Raw genomic sequence first — 23,398 nt, 5'->3', positions numbered from 1 at the left:
AAAAAAATAAAGTTATGTGTTATCTTGAGAAAAGTATTAATGATTTAAGCCTTTTTAACTCATAGAATGGACATACAGATGACAAAATAGACCTTTAAGACTAGTGTAGTAACAACCTTTCTTTTATAGTTGAAAGAAATCAGGTAATATGTTCAAGATGGGGTAACCTCCTGTGTGTGTTGCCAAGACTGACAATAAATCTGACTTTTTTATACAGTATAATTTAAGAGCTTAAAGTTTATAGCACACACTTTACATAGAGTATTTCATAACAGTTTTGTGAGATAGGTATGAATAAGTTATTACCTATATTTTACAGATGAGGAAATGGACTCTGAGAAGGTTAGGTGGGTTTTGTGTTCAAACACCAACTCACTTGTGAAATGTATAATGACATCTCAGAATTGTTTTTTTTTTTTCCTCAAGTATGGTTAGCACATCCATTTTCTTCTGACAGATTACATTTAAGTTATATAGTGTAGAAATCTTCATTTATTAAATATAATCTTTATTCTAGGACATGGATATTGTTCGGTTCATCATCAACTGCTTTAAGGTTTATTATCCTAAATATCTCAGTAAGTAACTGGTTTCTTTTTATAGACTTTAAATATTTTTGCTGTAGAAGATGTTTTTGGCTTGTAAGAAGAGTTTGACCTATGGAATTTTTATTTTTGTAATGAAATATTTATTTTGTAATATTTTTATATTCCTAAAATCTGCCAGCATTTCTGCAAACTTCAAAATAAAACAATTATTAAATTTTATCCTTTATAAAAATAAATCTACATTTATATAACATACATACATTCGTATCTCTATAATAAATATATACACCACATGTATATATCTGCATGTTTCACAGAGTATATCTATTCATGTATGTGTACATAATTATCATAGTTAACTATTATTAAAATTATTCATTGTCACAGTGCTGGTGTTTTGTTTTTGCATTGAAGAAAGAATAGATAGTATTCCACAAAATTTCAGTTAACCCCCTAGCCACAAAATATCACCAAAAAATGCTTGATCATGGGATCTAGTATGCAGAAGTCATATTTTTTGTACTTTAACTTTAATTAATTCTCTAAAAGAAATAAAATCTGTAGCACTTTAGGTGTTTTTGTTTTATTTATTGCATATGTCATTTTTTTCAGCAACTGGATGCTAACATTTTTTAAGTTAAGTTAAAAAGAAAAGCCTTTTTAAAAAGGACAGATGGGAAAAGGCAGGATCAAGAAATTAGTTAAAAACTTGCCAACCACCTAAATCCTTGTATATTACCATATAATCAGTGTTCTTTTGGATATTATTGCCCAGATGCTGTGATGACTTACTTCCATTTCCCCACTAAATATTGATCTAATATGAAATAAATGAAGAAGAAATAGATTGAGAAGAAATCTCTATGATAATATTTCTCGGTTACTTAAGTTTTTGAATTCATAATTGATTACTATCCTGGTTACTGAGTTGTGTTTCCAGGACAAATACTGGTAATATCCCTGTTCTAAGCAAAGGGCCAGTTTGACTCATATCTAATATGGGGGCCCACAGTTTTGAAGTTGTTTTAGCTTTCTCTTGACTGGATTTTATACATTTGATTTAATAAGCTATGTAAATCATTATCAGTGGTCATTGTGAGGCTATGTTGATTTATTACTTGGCTATCTTGTTTTCCTGATTTTTTTAAAAAATGGAAATAGTAAACTATAGTGTTTTAAGCTTTCCAAGGGACTTGGAAATCTTTTGATTAATTATATTTGCCTGCTATTTGAAGTAAAGAAAGCACATTTAAAAGCAAAGAACCTTTGCAAAAATGAATTTGAATGCCAGTGACCTGAATTAAATTGAAAGATTAATTTATAATTGGGGTGAGTGTATGTGTATATTAATCTTATCAAAGTTTTAAGATAGTCTTCTTTGAAGGTTTTTTCTATACAGTATTTTTTCAATTATCTAGATTCATTTTAAAATGTTTTTTATACCCACCATTTAGTTTTGCATGGATGCAGTATTTTAAAAAATAATTTTATAAGGTATTTGCACCGTTAGTTGATGTATATGCTTAGAACATAATTGTAAAATCTTAAACTTGAGATTCAGTTTAAATTTATCTGAAAAATTTAACTACAGTGAGCTGTCTGCAGAATATTTGCTCTTTATTTGTAATATATGTTTGTACTTCAGGAACTCTGCATGCTTGGAAGAATGATGGTCTATTTTTATTCATCTGAATTCTAAGAGTAGAATTTATAACAAATCCCTTTTGTATTTTCTGGCTCTTTCTGTCTGCTTAATATCTTCATCCCCATAAGAAACACATTGTGTTTGGAAGTATGGATTTCATTATGTTAAATGTATCACTTATGGGGCACCTAGGTGGTGCAGTGGATAGAGCAACAGCCCTGAAGTCAGGAGGACCTGAATTCAAATGTGATCTCAGACACTTAACACTTTCTAGCTGTGTAACCCTGGGGCAAGTCACTTAACCCCAATTGCCTCAGCAAAAAAAAAAAAAAAAAAAAAAAGTGTGTGTGTACACACACACACACACACACACACACAATAAATGTATCGATTATTTTTCTTTGCTTGAACATATTCATTTTAAAATAACCATTAAAAGTTAACACAACTAATTTCAATAAATATTTTAAAAATATAACCCAGATGTGGAAATCACTTTTCAAAAACTCACTGGCTCCCAGAATTTAGTAGACCAATTTTTACTCCTCCCTCATTATTGATAAACATTATCTTTTCCTTCTTTTTCCTTGCCCCCTCTCTCCCTCTCTAATCTTTATACCTCTTTTTAAACTCCCTGTACTCCTCTCTCCTCACCCATTTACGATTTATCAATAGTTTGCATTAGTCTGCTAACTACTCAGTGCTTTCTTACATTTCTTCATGTTTAGAAGACAGCAGCAGTAGAAGAACTAAAGGTTGAGAGAGTTGCCAGGAGACAGTACTAGAATCATATCATTATGACAAGTTGGTTTGCCAATACTGTTGGCACTATATAGTCTGTACTATACATTTCACTAGTAACAGACTATCCAGTTTGCAAGTTTCACCATTTTAGTTTTAGCTTCTTGACAAATTATTTTTAGGATTGATGTAAATAGTTAATTTGTATTACTATAGAAGTATTAAGCTTTATTAAATTCATTCTTTTATCTTTCAGCAAAAATTGTAGTCTTTGATATGCCATGGATAATGAATGGTGAGTTTATTTTCCTTGAGAATTTCCATAGAGCACAAAATACCCTTTACTATCCCATAGTCTCTTTGTTTTCTCTTTATCCATAAGTTTTATGAACTTCCTTAGAATATAAAGCCCTATAGAATATTGAAATCCCTGGACTATCTGTCTAGATTTCAGAGATAGTCTTGGAAGTCTCTGCCTGCAAACATCAGGGAAGCAGAGGCCTTTGTAAAGGGCAGAAAAATTATTTCTTTTAAAGGCCTTTCATCCTCAAATTGTAAAGATTCTTGCTCTCTACCAAAGTTCTTTAGGACTAGAATACTTAGAATAGACTTTAAAAAAGACTAATTAGAAAAGTTTATGAAACGCTCTTGACAACTTCGCATCATATTTTCTTATTTTAGGCAACAGTAGATTTTAAAGATATGAGACCTTAGATATTAGTCTAATCATTTTGTTTGCCCAGTGAGTGAAGCCATAAGACATAAATGATTTGCTTAGTCACACAAGTGCTAAGTAATAGAGCTGGGATTTGTCTGTGTCCTTTGACTGCTACTCCAAATGTTCTTTCTACCATGATATGAAAAAATTTTAGAATGAGTTTCTTTATCTTTGTATGTAAAAATAAATGTTAGTGTTCTGTTATAGTAGTCAGTGGGCATAATATAAAGTTTAGGCATGAATACATATACAAACATATGATACACATGCCTATACATAATTTTACATCTATAATCTAGAGAAAAAAAATCATAACACACATTTAATCAATGTATAAAATGCCATTTTTCCTTCTCCATTTCAGATTTGTAAAATTAACAGAAATGTTCCCCTAAGACTTTTGTTAAAACTGTTATGGAATGATTGATTGTAGGCTGGTTCAATTCAGCAAGCATTTATGAAATGTCTATATACATGTCACTGTTAGGTCCTGGGAATACAAAGACAAAAACAACACTCTTGCTGCCCTCAAGTTTACATCCTGTTATGGGCATAAAACACATACCAAGTTTAGTGTGAGAAAAAATGAGATTGTGGGTAGCTACATATACAGTGAATAGAGCACTGACCTTATAGTCAGGAGGACCAAATACAATCTCAGATACTTAAAACTTCCTAGTTGTGTGATCCTGGGCAAGTCACTTAACCCCAGTTCACAAAAAAAAAAAAAAAAAAAAAAAAAGGAAAAGACAAAATGAGATTAGAAAGAAATGGGAAGGTCTTGGAAAGCTTCCTTTACTTCTCTGTTGTCTTCAAAACATTGTAGGAAACACTGTAGGTTAACAAATTAGTGAACCTTGAAGACGGTTTTTGAAAAGGGGAGGGAAGAGGGAATGCATTCGGACATGAGGAACATCTTATGTAAACAGAGGTAAAAGAATAGAATGTTGAAGTCAGCTTGTTCAGTTCATGAAGTCCAGGAATTAGTATGAAATAAATCTGGAAAGGTTTTTCTTTTTTTAATCACACTCATCAAAGTGCCATAGATGATGAAAGATAAGAAGAGTCAGTTTTGGGGGAGCTAAAAATACAGGTACATTGATGCACTGTTGGTGAGTCTGAATTGGTCCAGACATTTTGATAAGCAATTTGTCATTACAATATGCTTAAAAAGGTGGTGACAAAAATTTCCATATACTTTGACTTCTTAGTGGTTTATACCAAGCTGTGGGATCTCTCAAAAAAAAGTAAACACATATCAACATGGAATTCCTTATGGTTATATTCTGAATTACATTTTTTTCACTTGCTTTCTTCAACCATCCTGGTTCAACCTACCTTACTTTAAAAATTCATAGAATATTTAATAACATATATAAAATATATTTAAACCTTATAAATTATAAATTTTATTAGCATGTATATATTATATATGTCATCCCATTCTAGTACATCTTAGGAAATATATTTTAAGATACAATATACATTAAAATAGATTTTAAAACTATATAATGTTTAACTGTAATAAAATATATTTTGAATACATAATATTTAAATAGATTTGAAATATTGAAAATATATTGAGAAAGACAAGGTGAACTGTAGTGAGTTAAAGAATACATGCATATAGATACTACATTTTGGTTATGTATTTGAAATTTATTTTAAGATATATTAAAATACATAAAATTATATACAAAGAAAAAAGCCTCCAAAGTAGACCTTAACGTATGTTATATAAAACTTTGTAAACCTTATTTATATGTCAACAGGGATTACAAAGCTCTTTTTCCTCACCATTTCAAAGATGAACTCAGATAGGTAACAAATTTACATGCCTAGTAATAGAAATATATATTTCGTTATTTCTCACTGGATATGCTTTGCTGTTTAGATCAGTTTTTTAAAAATCTATATTAACTAAATCAAAATGGAAGCTTGTAGAGGAGATTTACCAGATAGCCACATTGGTGGATGTTTCATGGCATTTTTATCCCTTTTCCATAGATAATTTGTTCTTTGCCCTCACAGGTAAATAAGTTCCACAAATGTGGTTAGTAGGTCTTCTGGGAAATAGGTTTAGATGAGAGAAAATCTTGATAGAGGTAAAAAATTGGGGTCCCAAATCTTGTCTTCCCAGATTGTTCACAGTGTTTGACACACAGTAGGCACCTAAATGCTTGTTGGTTGATTGTGATGTCAATCCAGTATACCTGAGATACTGTCTTGATATGGATGGTATCTGGCTCTGACTATGAAGTTAACCTACACAGGCTGCTCCCACATGGGTAAGCAGTGCCAGTGAAAACATTGCAGTTTACTTAACAGATATTAAACCATTTGTCCATTTCATTCCACACTTGTGATTAGTGAGCCCAGTCTTTGAGAATGTAGCAGCTGGAGTCAACATAAATTTCTGTAAGGTCCAAAACCTTGATGAAAATGGCTTTCTGAATGTCAGGCATTTAGAAACTATAAAGTACAACAATGGTATCACTCTCTCTTAGCATTAGAAAATGTTAATAAATACATCTTTTAAGAAAAAAAAATTTTGACTATTAAATTCTTAGACCAGCCGTTTGTAATGTGTACAATAAATAAGAAACAATTTAATGAAATTATTGTATATTCTCTAGCTGCTTTTAAAATTGTGAAAGGCTGGCTTGGTCCAGAAGCAGTGAACATGTTGAAGTTTACTGGTAAAAATGAAGTGCAGGAGCACGTCAGCATAGAATACTTGCCCCCACACATGGGTGGAACTGTAAGTATGGTGGTTGACAAGTCTAAAATATTTGTAGATAAAGTCTTGTGTTTTTCCTTAGTTGGGGGGAGGGGAGGGACCCTTAAGAATTTAGCAGTGGAAAGTAGAATTATTACATTGAGTAAGATCATAGGTACCCAGTACTCATAAAGCAACAATTTCTTAAAATATAAATATACATCATGAAAAGAAATATGTAATACTTTAACAAAATTAATTTTAAATTTTAAGCCAAATGGGTCATAGGCTTAGTGATGAAAGAAATATTAGAGATCATCTAGTGGGGAGTCCAACTGTCTCATTTTACAGGAAATTGAAATATTTTGTGAACAGTAAGGCAATAAATAAATGTAAGGACCAGGACTAGATCTTCTTATTCTAGATCCAGTCCTCTTCTCATAACACCACAATGTCTGTATTCATATTATGACTGGATGATTGGCACTTGGGGCCAAAGGAACATCAATTAAATACTATAAATTATGTGAATATTAAGCTGTAACCACTTATGCTGAAGACATTTTTAAATGTAATATTTTGTGGAGTAATGTATCAGTTACACATGCAGTGACTGTTTTTAAAACCTTATTTTTCAATGAACTTAACATCACATACTGATTATTAGGCCAACTTGGACTTAGTCATCAAAGTTGAATCCAAAAATCTATACAATATGACTTTTTGTTCATTGTTTTTGAATCTTTAAATTAGAAACAGTGTAGCTTTAAAAAAAAATTCTTATTTTTTATAGTCATTTCTCCATAGGATTTTTATAACTGAAAATTTAGAAATTAAAAAAAAAACTTTTAAAATAATTGAACTTAATATATTTTAAATACTTAGGGGAAATAATTTATTTCTTTTCCTTCCTAACACCTTTGTGATAATGACAAATATTTTATTCTTTATGTTTCAGGATCCTTTCAAGTATAGTTATCCACCACTAGTGGATGATGATTTTCAAACCCCTTTGTGTGAAAATGGACCTATTACCAGTGAGGATGAAACTGAAAGTAAAGAGGATATAGAAACAGATAATAAAGAAACTGGGGAAGCAAATTCCAGTGAAGAACAACTTATGCCTAGAAAGGTAATTTTAAAAGTAAGATGAAATCAGGTATAAGAGATGGGGGAAAAAAATATGAAAACATTTATGTATCTTAGATGACTTGTACATTAAGCATGTACAATCACAATTTGCACTGCTTTTTTGTTTCTTCTTTTGGCTCTTATGTTCAATAAGTAATTTATTCTTCCTAAGCTGATTATAGTGTTCTGATTTAAGTAAAATTTAAGGGGCTGTTGTATGATTTTTTAAGAGTTCCTAGAGATTGTAAATCTTTTGAGGATGTTTTGAAGTTTTTCCATATCTTTGATACTTGTCACATAGCATTACTTAATAAATGTTTTTAATAGTGATAGTGATAATAGAAAAATTGTCCTTTGATAGTATTTTCAGTAGAATAACTTGTTTAATTGTCAATAAGTTGATTACCATCAATTTCTTTATAATTATTGATTTTTCCTCCAATAGATTAGTTCAGTAGAACAAACTTCCAAAATAGAAGAGTCTGATAAAGTGGATTCAAAGATAAAAACTTTGAAGAAATCATTAAGCATGTTTAAAGGAGTCCTATTACACATCAGGTAAAGATTTCAAAATTTGGTTATTCTTAACTATATGTATTCATCTGTATAAAGTGATTTTAACAGAGTTGTGAAATGTAGGATAGTCCTATATCGCTCATCGCTTTTTTTAAATATAAGGACAAGGAGATAGAAAATGGACTCGTACGAGCTACCCAGGATCGCAGCCAATATATCAAACATAGAGCTGGAACACAGGTCTTCCTGACTCCAAGACCAGTATTCTATCCAGGCTAGCTCCCCATTTGAAAAACAAGACTAATACTACATCAAAAGTTGATCAAGAGGATTCTTGTAAAAGAAAGAAACAAAATTTTTGATATTTTTTGAAAACTTCTCTGACACCCAAAAATACTTGATGCAAAACTTAAATGTGAATGATTGATAGAGTGGGGAGAGGAGGGAGTTTAAACTTTTTTTTTTTTTTTAATGAACTGAAATATTGTGAAGCATATTGTCCTTCAGAGAAGCCTAATGCAGTTTGACCAAGTGAACTCTTAATTCAAAAGTATTATTGAGTTCTATTTTAATGTTGTCATTAAAGCAAAGGGGGAAATATAATTAAATTAGTTCCAGATTGGAAACCGCATTCTGTCATGGGTTTTTCCTTGCAAATTTTAGCCAAAATTTTATTTTAATTTTTTTTGTAGTGCTGAAATTGTCAAATTATTAAAAAAATAACCCCATATCAAAAATTTAAACTTTCATTTTGATCACATTCTGTTCCTATAATTATCTTTCAAATTATTATTTCTTGTTACACTCAATTTTTATAATAAATTACTTTTAATTATCTTATAGTTGTAATTTTCAATTCTTGAATATGTTTGATCATTTTTGAATAAAACCTGCCAAGAAGTTAAATGTACTTTGAAATCACACATTAAAGAATTGTTGAACATACCCCTCCTGATTCTTTTCTTGGCATAAATAAAAAATAGACTATGATAGAGAAAAATGAACTTGAAAAATAATTCATAGGCTTGAGTTTTAGCCCTTATCCTTATTATTATGGGGAAATTACTTTTCCGAGCCTTATTGTTTGTTTGTTTGTTTTAAATTTGCAAAATGAACGATTAGTCTTATATATCCTGTCTCATAGACTTATGGAGAAGCAATTTCTAGGGCTGTATAAGTGTGAGCCAGCATTATGATTTTCTTGTTTTGCACTTTAGCTCAGGACAAATCTTAATACTGTATAATTATATAAATTGTGTTTATAAAGGTAGAATAGCATCTACTTTTTGTCTTTTTTGAAACTTTGTATCAGCAGACTTATGTTTCTGAATACAAATACTAAAGAAAAACATTTTGTGTTATTGATTGGGATTAATTCTAGGTATAGGATTATTTAAACTATATTCAAAGGATTATTCAAACTAAATAGAAATCTTGTTTTGTTTACATATAGCCCTGCTGAAGAACTTTATTTTGGATCCAAAGAAATTGGAGAGAAGAAATGCTTAATAGTTCTCACAAATGTAACAAAAAATGTAGTCGCATTTAAGGTAAATTGCTTAAAATCTACAATCATCACAAACCCAGTCTAATTTTAAGGAAGTCATCTGGTAAGCATAAGGCAAATTTTGAAGACAGGCTTTGGGAATCATTTTAGTAAATACATTCAAAAGATTGATGATTAAAGATGTAGTATAAGGGTCTTTGCATAAATATAAGGCATGTCATAACTCTTCTAAAAACTCTTGTCTTCTATCCACTATTTTAGAGTTCTGCTTTTTAAACATATAGAATTATAATTTATTTTTATCCTATCTAGACTTTGATTTACTCTAGTATTTTTTTTCAGAACTTCTAACATTGAATATTAAGATAATATTCAATATAAATTAAAATACTGGGAAATCTTTTTTTCTTTTGGTGTAAATAATTTAATTTATCAGATAGAAAATATATTGGAAAATGCCTTTCTTCATTGGAAAATGCCTTTTTTCAATGTGCATATTTTCAAAGTTTGGATTCAACATTTAGCTCATTAATGAACATGATGCTCATAACATATATAACCATAACTGTATGAATATGTGTATAGATATATGTTTATGCATGTATATTTAACTTTTATAGTCATTGTGCAGTAATGTTTTAAACTTTAATATTTAATATACATTAAATTTGCCTTTCTGATCTTAGGTATACTGTTATTATCTGAGGTTTACTGGTGAACAGGCATATGTAGGATCTTTCAAGTATGCAGTTTTGAGTTTTAAAGAATTAAATTCTTTTCCTATATTGTGTTCTTTTTTTAATCTAAGTATTTATGATAGTTCAGCAAGGATCATGGGAAATACTAGGTCACTGGATTTGATGTATTAAGATTTTATATGCCTATCCATCCACATTGCTTTTGTAATTTTCTGGATTTTTTAAGTAGAATAGGCAGTCTGGCACAGTGATTGTCGAATCAAAAAGTGCTAGGTTTAGATCCCACTTCTGACATCTGAGTGAGTCATTCAATTTCTCAGTGCTTTGAGCAATTCTCTGAAGACTCCCAAGTTTCAGAGCATGCTAACTGTCCGTGGTTGTAAGAGTTTTCTTAGTGTAAATTTACTATACCAGTGAAATCACAGGGTCATTCCACCCTAATCCCTTCAGAAGAGCAGATTATTAGCTTTAAGATTATTTTTAGTTTATTTCATATTTGAACTATTTTTAGAGCATATCTCATTGGGTATGACCATTTTCTTTCTCTCTGATAATAATGCTGTCCCACTTACCTCTACCCTTAGAAACTTTCACTTTCTTTAAGGCTCAGATCACGTACCATTTCCTACATGTACCCTCTTACTATTCTTTCTCCTTCCACTGAAACTATTTTGTATTTCTCTCTATATATATTTTGCATATCCTCATATGTATATATGTTTCCTTGAGGGGAGGGATAGTTGCATCTTTTTGTTTACTTATTTATTTTGACTTAGCACAGTGCATTGCACATAGTAGGCATTCAATAAATGCTTATTGTATTAGTTTAAATTGACATAATATTAAGTGAAGCTAGAATTTTTAATCTATCAAGTATACTTACTGTTTTAGGTAAGAACAACAGCTCCAGACAAATACAGAGTTAAGCCAAGTAATAGTTGCTGTGACCCTGGTGCATCATTAGAGGTAGTGGTGTCTCTTCATGGGGGTAAGTGAAATCAAGTCACTTCCAAGTGGAATTTTATTAGCTACCAATAAGAGCTGAATCTTTAATTTTTAAAAGAATCTCTTCCTTATTAAATCAGCACTTCTTTTACTCTTTTCCTTTTCTAGTTGTTCTAAAATTGTGGCTTTTAGTCACATCAGTATTCTGCGACTTTTAATAAATTGAAAAGTAAAAACATACCTTAATTCAGATAAGCAAATGACATTTTTCTCTTTTGTTTGCCTCCTTCTTGATTTTCTTTTATTCTTCCTCTTCTACATTTTTTCTCCCTTCCTCATTGCTGTGCTGAATTATTTGTGGCTGAAGGTTTCACGATTTCCCCTCAAGATCGTTTTCTAATAATGGCTGCAGAAATAGAACAGCCTTGTGGTACAGGAGCAGCAGATTTGACACAGTTCTGGAAGGATACACCCAGAAACAAAATAATGGAACATAGGTAAGCTTGGGTTCCAGGCATCTTTATGTACAGTTAAGTAAAAAATAAATATATGCCGTGTTGACTGAGACATAAATCATAGTAATCATAGTTAATGTCAGAGACATAATTGAAAAGAGCTAGAAAATGAATTAAGTTTTGTTCAAGTTCTGAGTGTCCTTACATGGGACTTCCTTTTGAGAATAAACACAGATCAGACTTATCTATAGTTTAAACATCAGACTATCAGTTGAACAACAACAAAAAAAGGTGGAATTATATATTACTTTTTTCCTTAAATTAGGATACTTGAAGTCTGTTAAATGTGCTTATCTGTTAAAACAACTATTAAATAGAATTAAAAGTTTTCTTTATTATTTGAAATAGAATAAGTATAAAATTTTAAAATAAACTAGTATAACAAATCAAGACTACTTTCATGCATTTGAAAATATATTAATTGTCCCAATTTTGTCCAATTGATTTCTCTAAAGAAACAAAAGTCAAATGGTATCATAGATTCATTTTTTTGCCCTGTTTCTACTCTCTTATGTATCTTATCAATATTTTCAGCATGATTTAGCTAGTATGTTCACTAAATGCCAGTCAGAATAAAAAGGTAGAGCTTGCCTATTAATAAATTTTTATTACTAGAACAGTCAGAAATATTGGAGATGAGTGACATGGCCTTACTACTATAGGAAGGAATTTTGCAAAATTTTAAATGTTTTGAATTATTTTGCTGCATACTATATACTAAGATTAAAGAAAATTTTCACAGGTTAAGATGCCACGTTGATAGCTGTAAACCATCTTCTCTTACATTAAAAGAAAATTCTTTTAACATTTCATCCAAAAGCAGTGAGGACATACATTTACAAGTAAGTTTTATTCCTTTCTATATTAGTTGTTAAGATCAAATTCCAACTCTACATTATCAACATTAGAAATACATTTTTCCCAAGTTAAAGAAAAAATATTTTATGTTGGAGATCTAAAAAAGTGTTGGATTGTTTCTTCTTGAGGAAGGCCTAAATAACCCTTAGATAGAATTTCATTTTACTTTTGGGAGTTATAAATCTTTCAAGTCCCAATCTTTTTTTTTTTTTTTAATAGTACAATGCACAGAGTGCTTTGCAGAGTTTTGAAGAAAGTTGACAAAGCTATTGCCTTTAGGGTCTCTACTATCTATTAGAGGGAATTACTATTTAGTACAATAAATTAGTTTATAATATTTCTGCCAGTCAAATGGATTTATGGTGGTACTATATGGCCATTTGAATTGATGGTTGATGGATGGTCACAGGGCTGATAGTATAAGAATGGTGGCATATTGTCATAGAAAAGACTTCACCACCAGTTACGAAACCTAGTTTGGAAGTTTACCTTTATCCCTGATTATGGACCTTGGAGAAGTTATTTCACTTCTGTGCCTCAGTTTCTTGTTAAATATGGAGGGTAGAATTAAATAGTTTCATTCCCACTTTCATATTCTTTGAACTTGAATAGCTCCTAGTAGCTAGCAAGTTTCTCTGTCTCTAGAAGTTAGTCCCCCCCCCCCTTTTCTATCAAAATGCAACCCTTTTGAATTACAAGTAATTAGGCACACTCACATCAGAAATATATTTTGGTGCTGCATATGTAGCTTTTAATCAGTTTTTATCTATCGTAATTACATTACTTAAGCATGTGGATTTCAAATTACATTACTTAATTGTTTACATTTAATTGTGTTACCTAAGTGTTTGGATTTCAAATGTGCCTATTCACCATTCACCTGATAAATATAATATTTTATGGATGCAGTGTTTCATCTCTTTTTTTCTCAGCTCACCTGTTTACTAGACATCAGTAGGAAACTTCAAGATGAAGTTGATCGTTGTCTCTGGTTTCAACAGCTGCTGTTTTATTTAACTGTGCTCTTACTTGCTTTTGCTACTTCTTGCTTCTATCTGCTGTATAATCAAGGGACAAATACTCTGTAAAAGACATAGCTGGCTCTCCTAATTAATGCGAAGAGGAATCAGACCCAAAATTTATCCAATTAGAAAAAAAAGTCATATAAACATATGCTCCCTGGAGACCAAAGTACAGCGCTCTGATATTCTTTGACATTTAAGAAGTGAGTGACAAAGAGGAGCCAGTCTGTCATGGGAAGAGAAGAATATTAGAATGAGGATCTACATTAAGAAAACAGAAGAAGTTGACTATAGATGACTAGTTATAAGTGAAAATAAAACCATGGGATGTTATTATTCTGAACATAAATTATTTTTTTTCCTTTTGGTTGAAGTACTTTAAAATATGACTTGTTTCAGTTTTATCTTTTTCTTGAATAAGCTGAACTGAAAATGCAAGCATATGCTTTGTTGCAGCCAAAAGCTATAATCTGTCTTTTTTATGAAACTGAATTATTGTAGTTGAGCCAAACGCATTAGCTTTTCTATATTATGTATATAAAGGAAGTGTATATTGAGTAAGAAAACGTACTTATACAGAATAATTTATGTAATCATGATGTAATCATGACAACTACTAGCAGGTTATAGTCAATCTTCTTTCAGAATGTAAAACTATTTAATGCCAAACCACCTTCAGCCTTTGTTTCCTATCAGTATTCCTTGAAGACGACTTGCCTTCTATAAGTTTAGGGCTTTTCGACTAATATTCTAATTTAGATATAATCAGTTTAAAACTAACCACTTCAGTTTTGTGGCTTTTACTTTAATATTTTTTTTCATAAGATGTTTTCCCAGAAAAGATTTTTTTAAAGCAACTCTTGTTCACTTTACTATAATACATTTAGACAAAACCTGTTTTGTGAGAGGTAATCTGTTGTTCCCATATTCAGGTTTTTGTTTTTGGTTTTTGGGGATTTTTTGTTTGTTTTGTTTTGGGTTTTTTTCTGGTCTCTTACAAAGGCCTGATTAGCCATTTGTAGTCCTGAAATTCGACCAAAACTCTCCATTTTCCCCAAATAGAGGAGGCACTTGAATATTCCCTGTAGAAGTCATTTATTCAGAAAGATTTTTGTGAAAGCTTTAATGTTTGAAAAATGTAATGATATAATAATAAATTCACACACATTCCTGGCTGAAATGAGTTAGAATTAAACAAAACTTAAGAAATATGGGGCATCTCTGTGGGCACTTTGCCAATTCTTTTTAAAAGAGAGAGAGCCTAAATAGGATCATGAGGTTTTTAATGCATATTTATTTGATATGTTTGGTGTTCTGCCTTAGTACTTGAATTATTGTATAATTAAGATCAGAAATTTGATTTGAGGTTTATTTCATTGGGAAGAGTTTCAACTCTTAGTCCTAAGTATATAACAAATATACTTGTCACATAAAGCTTGAGATTTGATCAAGGGCTATTTGAATTTGGGGTTTAGGGTGGAATTTTTTTTTTGTGCTTTTTTTGTTTTGTCTTGTTTTGTTTTGTTTTTACTCTGCTATAAGATGTGATCTGTCTTCAGGGGTTGGCGCTTTAGAAAATTATTTATGAATATTGGTATTATAGAGATTCTTCAGATTGGTCTAGGCATTAAAGCATTAAAAGGACACTGCTGTGATTTTTTTTTTCTTAATTTAGTTTTTCTATTTCAGTTTTTGAACTCCAGATGTGAAAATGACTGCTCTCCACCTTACTAAGTACTTTTGATTTTCTATTGATGTATGTTCACAGTGGGTTTTTTATGTATGCTGTGTTATTGGTTTAAATAGTTAAGAACCAAGTGTGTATACTTTGTTTTTGCCAACTTAAGAAATCATCTACTTATATTTGAAAATTATTTGTCCTAACAGTGTCCCTTTAATGTTTCAAAATGCAATAATGTTGACTGTTCTTGCTTGAAATTTGATCAATCGTTCATTATTGAATTCAGTGGTATGTGTTAATGTTGATGAGATGATTAATTGTAAGTTAGCAGAATTACTGAAACTATACTATAAAAATCAAATATTTCAGCACACTTACGTTTCATACTTAATCTTATATCTATATGTGTTTGATTTCATCTGATCTTGTCTCTTATATGTACTGTCATTGTTTTTTGGTTCTATACAATTTGTCTTCTAAGTGCTTTTATATTCAAAGTTGTCATTAATTGTTCATTAACAGATTATTGAGGTACAACATTAAAATTTTTTTTAAGCAGTTGTCATTTTGGAAGCTAAAAAATTTATCACTGACTTGATTAGCTAGTTGTTTAGAATTGTGGTAGCTGATGAACCTAGCCTCAGTTTCATAATACAATAACTTTTCAAAATTTTGCCACTAATTTTGACTGGATTTAATAGCACTTTATTGTACAATTGCAAGAAATATATTCTTAGAATTGTTGCCAGTGTAATTATTCTAATGTTCTGGTGCTTTCATATATTTTCAGTATTTTTATTACTATATTGGTATTTTCTTTGTATAATTGATCAGAAGAACATGTTTTCTATTTTAATATGTTTTAGAGGAATAACTACGTTTATCAAATAAATATCATTAAAAAACTAATTGTTTTTACTGTCAAAGACATTTTTGAAAAGTTAAATGATTAAACATAAAATTAAGTATTTTTCTGATTTTTAAAAATTTTACATTTCATCTACATCTGTTTTTTTTAACCATGTGAAAGAAGAAAAGAACAAGTTTCTTTAAAAAAAAACTGAAAAAAAATCTAAAGAAAACATTTAGAAAATATTATTGAATTATAATCAGCTCTGTGGTCTTCTTGGCTTAGTCTCATCTTCACTTGCCACATAGTCTTAGTTAGTACTGTCACCTCTCACCTGGATTATTTTAATATATGCCCTCCTAATTCTTTCTTTACATTGCTGTCAAAGCCATGTCACTTCTTTCTTCAAAATTTTGTAATGTAAGGTAATCTGATATCTGGGAACTTCTTTTTAAAAAATAATTTTTTCAATATAATTGGGTTTCCCCTGTAATTCTTTACATTTTGTTTCATTCATTTAAAAACTTTTAAGAAATGGTTTCTAGAGATCTCAGAATGCTAGAGTTCCATGAAACACAAAAGGTTAGATGGCTTTTGTTTCCAGAAGGATAAATTAAAATCCCTCTTAGCCATGTATTCTATTCCACTCAGACTATGCTGTTCTCTGATTTTGTCCAGTTATCTCTACCAGTTGAAATCTTTTTCTTATCACAACCCATTTTGGTACTACCTTCTTCATTAAATGTTCCTTGATTTCCTTTACCTCTCTCCTGTAGCTGATCCTGTCCTATGATCTCTCTATCCTTGTTTGCATAAAGCATTTTGCATATCTTCTTTGATCCCATGCCCTTTTTACTTTAAATTATATTTACCTATATCCTTTTTCCTCTATTTACAAGCTCACTTAAAACCAAAATTATGTTCTCTTTATCTCAGCATCTAGGACCATGCCATTCTCATAGTCATTATAGGTCTAATCATTGCTTTCTCCACAAAAATAATCAATACCTTTTAAAAAATGTAGAACATGGTTGGTGACACATTTAAGGGGAGGAACTACAAATCAAAATAAAATAGTAATCTTTGTTGGTTGGCTTCCTTATAAGGAGCAAACCTTCCAGGGTAGAAAAGAAAACACCTTTCAGTGTTTCATCTGTCATCCTGATGTTAGTGAAAAACCTCTCCCCAAAATCCCTAAAAGAACAAGCTTTGAGTTGAATCTTTTTTTTTTTTTTTTTTTAATAAAGTCGAGTCCTCCATTAGATGAAAAAGCTTTTGGAATGAATAAAACTAATAAAGATAGAATAAAGAGAGAAATTATAGAATAAGAAAATCATGACACAGCAAGTTGGATGTTCAAGATATATAGAAAATTGAAAAATATCTAGTACTAGAAGGCATTTCCCTATAGATTAAAGTAGTCTGAGAATATGAAAATAGTTTTCTCAAATGATTAATTCACAGAAACATACTCCAAATTACTAAGAGAAATACAAATTAGAACAACCCTTATTTAAATCCTTCAAATTGTCAGAGCTGATACATTCAGTGTAAAAAGGGCAAGTTGGAAGGCAGCTACTCTTGAAATGTTGTCAGTTCTGTAAAACCATTCTAGTTTCACTTTGAAGTTACAGAAGGAAAGAATTTTTTTTTCTTTTTCCGCATAGCAATTCCTATCAGGTATGTACCTTTATGAAGTAAGTCAGAAATAATGATCTAATATCATAAAATGTTCCTAACATTCATGATACCAAAAAGCTGGAATTCTCATTGGTAGGCTATTAGGGAAATTTGGTATATGCATACAACATACAATCAGTGTTATAGTGAATAAGAAATGTTTCATATGTAACATGCAGAGATACCTAGATTTTTTGCAATGCTAATCAAACTACAAAGGGATAATAATTCCTTTGGAGGAACCAAAATTTAGAATCTAAAGGAAGTAAAGAAATAAGAAGAAATGAAGCACTTCCAGCTTTCTAATTATGCAATGAAACAATAATCATCACAACTATTTGGAACTTGTGTGTGAATATGTGTATATATACACATATATATATGTGTATATATACACAAAACATATTTGTATGTGTGTAATATGTATCTGTGTATGTGTATATATGCAACACATACACACATCCTATATCTACAAAGGCAAGTTAGTAGAACCACCAAAAACAGCAGAATTTGATAAATCCAGGTTTTTATAAACCTAAGAATGTTACTTGGTGAAAAATTCCCTATTTGTCAGAAATAGCTATTAAAACTAGAGAGCTGTTTGGCAAAAATTAAATTTAGTTGACCATCTTACACCAATTTTACAATAGGCTCAGAATGAATTTAAGATTTAAATAACAAAAATCATCATTTAAAAAAATAGAATCAAAATTTGTAACTATTGCTAGGAGATTTCCTAACTAAAGGAAAAGAAATCATAAAAAACAAGTCATGATTTTTATTTCATGAAATTGAAAGGCTTTTCCTTGAACAAAATGAGTATCTAGAATAAGAGATGTTGCTTGGAGGAATCATTTATATCAAATCTGTCTAGTAAGAATATTTCCAGAACATATCCCGAACTAACAAACATACAAGAACAAGAACCATTTTCTAATTTGTCAAACAAGAACAAAAATATGAAAAATTGATTCAAATCACAAGAGAAATGAAAATGGAAACAATTCTAAGATTTCACCTTATTCCCATTTTCAATGACCTAATGTTGGATAGGTTATAGAAAATGAGTAAAAATGCTCATGCATATATCTGGTAAATAAAAACTATTAAAAAAAATCTCCATGTCAACAACAACCACAAAAAATAAATAAAAGTACTATAGAATATTTAAAAAAAAAAGAAAAAGAAAATGAGGCACAATAGAGCAGTGAATTCATCCAATTATTCTGGAAAACAATTGGAATTAGATTTTTTTTTTAATGGAACTAAAATAAACTATTCATTCCATTTGCCCCAGAGATCCTGCTGATAGGAGTATTTGTAGAACAACTTTTAATAGTGACAAAGAACTGGGAACAAAGTAGAAGCCTACCGACTGAAGAAGGCCAGGTAAATTATAATACTGAATATGTGAGTGGTTATTACTGTACTGTAAGAAATGATGACTAAAGAATAGAAAACATAGGAAGCTTTATATAAACTGATGTAAAGTGAAGTGTGTAGTTAAAAGAAAAATATACACATATACATATGTAAGAACATATGTGAGAACATATAAAATATATCCTTTAAACTAAAGGAAAGTATAAAAAATGCATGATATTAAATCCATTAAATTTATATATATATATATATATATATATGTATATATATATATATATATATGTATACACATATACATACACATACGTTTTAAATTTCATGGATTTATATATCTACATATAGATAGATAAAATTTTTCTCAACTATAATAATGTAAACAGAAAAATAAAACAATAAGAGAAACTCGACTGAATGCTTTGTTCTTCTAATCTTTAAATTTGACTCCAAAAAAGAATGGGACAAATATGCCTACTTCCTTTTCAGAGGTCTTGAACTATGGATGTGAAAAACTGCATTATATTGTCAGTACTGAAATGTTATTTTTGTTGATGTGCTCCCTCCCATCCCTTTGTTACAAGGGCATGACGCTAGGTACAAGAGAAAATAAATTAATATGTCCTTTGGAAAATCTAATTTACCAGAAAACATATTTAGAAATAAAGAGGAGGTAAAAACAAAACAGAGCAATTAAAATTTATTTTTATAAAATCTATCACCCATTGTTAGTACTATAGTATGCCATAGTGCAAGAAAAATAGTGTGGAAAATGAGGAAGGCAGCAATGTGTGGAGAGGAAGAGGAGAGTAGCCCTTCAAAACCTGTAGTTTTGGGTTCCACAAGCTAAAGATAGCATACTTTGTAATAGGTTTTAATTTTATTGGCAAGATATGCCATTTTTGGTCTCTGTATGTTTATATTTTTCAGATCCAGCTTTTTAGATTTGTCACTCAAAGAAATTGAACCTTGCAATTTTTACAATAAAATAAACATTAAGTGCCTACTTCTATGGGGCAATTAGGTGGCACAGCGGATAGTGTATCAGGCCTGGAATCAGGAAGATCAGAGTTCAAATGCAGCCTCTGGCACATGCTGAGTGACCTTGTGTAAATCATTTAACCCTGTTTTCCTCGGTTTCATCATCTGCAAAATGAGCTGAAGAAGGAAATACTTGCCAAGAAAATCTCAAAGTAGGTCATAGAGAATCAGACATGACTGAAATGACTGGACAACAGCAACTTGTATGTGTGGAGAGCACAGATAGGCACTTGGTAGAAATAAAAAATTTAATTAGGGGAAGATCCTTGACTTCAAGAAACTTACTGTATATTAAAGTGATAAGATCCAAGGCAAATAAACATTCTATTTTTTTGAAGTACTTTAGAGAGCTAAAATATGTTTTGTGAAGTATGGGTCTTAATTTCATTTATACAATCTGAATTCTAGGTACCTGTTTTCTTTGAGATTCATATCACAGCCTACTTTTAGAAGCTCTTTTCAAAGGCTGGGAAATAGAATAAGTAGAGACAGAATTGCTGCTACCTATTGGTAATTAATTAGCCTTCTAACATCCTTTAAGCTTCAAGAGACTTTTTTAGACTTTAAACAAAACTGTATTTGTTTTCCCTTGGTAACTGTGCTTTGAGCTCAGCTTTTCTTACTCTTTTGGAAGGTTTTTTGTTTTGTTTTATTTTGTTTTGTTTTGAATAATTTTGATAAATAATTTTCTTTTTGTTGAGGAGAGATACTTTAATTTCTTTTAACAAAGATTTATCCAACGAATGATAAAAAAGGGAAATTTGAAATACTTGGAAGTGTCAGTATACCTGCTAGCATTGTCATCTTTGGAAAAACACTGGAAAAACAACAAATGTTTATTAAGCACTTGTTTTGTGCCTGACACTGTCTTAAGCAAAGCCAGCAAAGTCACCTTGATAATCATTAGTCTTTTATTTCAGTTTCCTTGCATCAAATGAGCAGGTTAAACTAGATGATCTCAAAATTCTTTCTAACACTATCTTCATGTCCTTATTTTACAGATGAGAAAGCAAAGACAGAGAGAAATTAAGTGATTTTCCCCCAAAACTTAAATAGAGAGTAAGCACTACATCCAGGATTCAAATCCAGGTCATTCCAAATTAGTGATCCTCTCAATTATTGCAAATAAAACTTGCTTTTGTTACACTATAATTAACAGGTTTTTTAAACATAGAATTGATGGTTATGTAGTAGGCTGTTCAGTTCAGATTTTCCCAGATTTCAGAATAGAGGGAGAGGAAGGAATTTAGCTGAGATTTGAAGGAAGCCAGGGAAGTTGAGGCAAAAAGAATGGGGAGGGAAGTTCCAAAAAATAGGGAACAGCCAAGGAAAATTCATGGAACCCAGAGATTGTGTATTTTGAGTAACAGTATGTGGTGTGGGACAGGACTACTTCAACTTTTTCCACTAACGACCCTTTTTCTCCCAAGAAATGTTTACATGACTCCAGATAGTTATTTAGGTTATATAGTTACATAGGTTCACAAATCAAACATTTATTGACAACAAATCATAACTTTATGATCCCTCTCCCACTTTCTTTTTTTTAAACTTTATTTTTTTTTATTTTAGTAATTTTATAATTATAACTTTTTAAAAATACATATTCATGGGTAATTTTTTACAACATTATCCTTTGCACTCACTTGTGTTCCGAATTTTCCCCTCCTTCCCTCTACTCCCTCCCCTAGATGGCAGGCAGTCCCATACATGTTAAATATGTTACAGTATATCCTAGATACAATATATGTGTGCAGAACTGAATTTCTTGTTACACAGGAAGAATTGGATTCAGAAGGTAAAAATAGAAGAAAAACAAAAATGCAAACAGCTTACACTCATTTCCTAGTGTTTCTTTTCTGGATGTAGCTGATTCTGTCCATCATTGATCAATTGGAACTTAATCTTCTCTTTGTTGAAGATAAACACTTCCATCAGAATACATCCTCATACAGTATCATTGTTGAAGTGTATAATGATCTCCTGGTTCTGCTCATTTCACTCAGCATCAGTTGATGTAAGTCTCTCCAAGCCCCTCTGTATTCATCCTGCTGGTCATTTCTTACAGAACAGTAATATTCCATAACATTCATATACTATAATTTACCCAACCATTCTCCAGTTGATGGGCATCCATTCATTTTCCAGTTTCTAGCCACTACAAAAAAGGGCTGCCACAAATATTTTGGCACATACAGGTCCCTTTCCCTTTTTTAGTATCTCTTTGAGATATAACCCCCTCCTACTTTCAATTGAGCAAGACTCCATATGGAGTCCCAAATCACAGTTTAAAAAACTGGGACATAGGGAAGGGAAAAAGCCACATAAGGAAATGTAGGTCTGTAAAAACTAAACAGAAATTTTTACATTTGATCCTGGAAGAGAATACGGAGGAATAGGGAGCCATTGAAATTTGTAAATGGTAGGAAAGGAGGTGACATTGTCACATTTGTGTCTACTTCAAGATTGTCATTTCGATGATTGGGTAGAAGACAGACCAGAACAAGAAAGAGACTGGAGAAAGGAAGGCCAGGCAGCAGGATATTGCAGTAGTTTAGGTAATGAAGAGTCCCCCCTAAACCAAGTTAGTGGCAAGTCAAAGGAAAGGAGAGAGTATATAACAGTTTATTGGATAAGGGATTTCAGGTGTAAAAGACTAAGGGGTTAAGGGTGAGAACTAGGAAATATGGCCCAAATAATAAAATTAGGAAGAGGGGAGGTTTTGAAGTCGGAGAGGAAGATGAGTTTAATTTTGATATGTTGAGTTTAAAATTTCAATGGAATATATAGTTTGAGATGTCTGATAGGCAGATGCTAGACTAGGAGTCAGCAGATAGGTTAGGGCTGGATAATAGATCTAAGAATCATCTGCATAGACATAATAGTTGAATCCAAGTCAAGTAATATAAAGGGAGAGGAGAAGAGAATCCAGGACAGAGCCTTGTGGGATATCCACAGTTGAACATGACCTCTCAAGATCCAGTAAAAGAGACTGAAAAGAAGCAGTCAGGTAGGTAGAAGAAGAATGAGAAATTAGTGGTGTCATGAAAATATAAAGTAAAAATACTTAGGAGAGGATAATTGTCAGTGGTGGCAGAAGGATGAAGACTGGGAAAAGACTATTCAATTTTGCAATCAAAGATCATTGGTAACTTTGGAAAAAATAGTTGAATGATATTAGAAGCTAGATTACAAAAATTTAAGAA

General features: G+C 31.0%; 1 protein-coding gene and 1 long non-coding RNA gene across 3 annotated transcripts in view; both read left to right on the top strand.

The window, feature by feature from the left end:
* MOSPD2 (motile sperm domain containing 2) overlaps nucleotides 1–16,153 on the top strand; it is a 35,526-nt gene extending 19,373 nt beyond the window's left edge. The window contains exons 6-15 of one of the 2 annotated variants that reach the window (XM_074299960.1): nucleotides 518–578; nucleotides 3,191–3,229; nucleotides 6,289–6,413; nucleotides 7,330–7,503; nucleotides 7,948–8,060; nucleotides 9,472–9,568; nucleotides 11,115–11,211; nucleotides 11,536–11,665; nucleotides 12,426–12,525; nucleotides 13,474–16,153. In XM_074299960.1, coding sequence (XP_074156061.1) covers nucleotides 518–578; nucleotides 3,191–3,229; nucleotides 6,289–6,413; nucleotides 7,330–7,503; nucleotides 7,948–8,060; nucleotides 9,472–9,568; nucleotides 11,115–11,211; nucleotides 11,536–11,665; nucleotides 12,426–12,525; nucleotides 13,474–13,629 — 1,092 coding nt within the window. In that variant the 3' untranslated portion in view covers nucleotides 13,630–16,153. The remainder of the gene's footprint in view (nucleotides 1–517; nucleotides 579–3,190; nucleotides 3,230–6,288; nucleotides 6,414–7,329; nucleotides 7,504–7,947; nucleotides 8,061–9,471; nucleotides 9,569–11,114; nucleotides 11,212–11,535; nucleotides 11,666–12,425; nucleotides 12,526–13,473) is intronic. The other variant, XM_074299961.1, reaches the window with a different exon arrangement.
* Nucleotides 16,154–19,068: 2,915 nt separating this feature from the next.
* LOC141561023 (uncharacterized) lies at nucleotides 19,069–20,548 on the top strand. Its single transcript, XR_012487935.1, has 2 exons — nucleotides 19,069–19,163; nucleotides 20,082–20,548. It is a non-coding gene; the product is annotated as an uncharacterized LOC141561023 (long non-coding RNA).
* Nucleotides 20,549–23,398: the final 2,850 nt, after the last annotated feature.

The sequence above is a fragment of the Sminthopsis crassicaudata genome, chromosome 3, assembly GCF_048593235.1.
Source record: "Sminthopsis crassicaudata isolate SCR6 chromosome 3, ASM4859323v1, whole genome shotgun sequence".
In the NCBI taxonomy this organism is placed as follows: Eukaryota; Metazoa; Chordata; class Mammalia; order Dasyuromorphia; family Dasyuridae; genus Sminthopsis; species Sminthopsis crassicaudata.
Note: the sequence above shows the minus strand (reverse complement) of the source record. Positions and strands in the feature narration are given on the sequence as shown.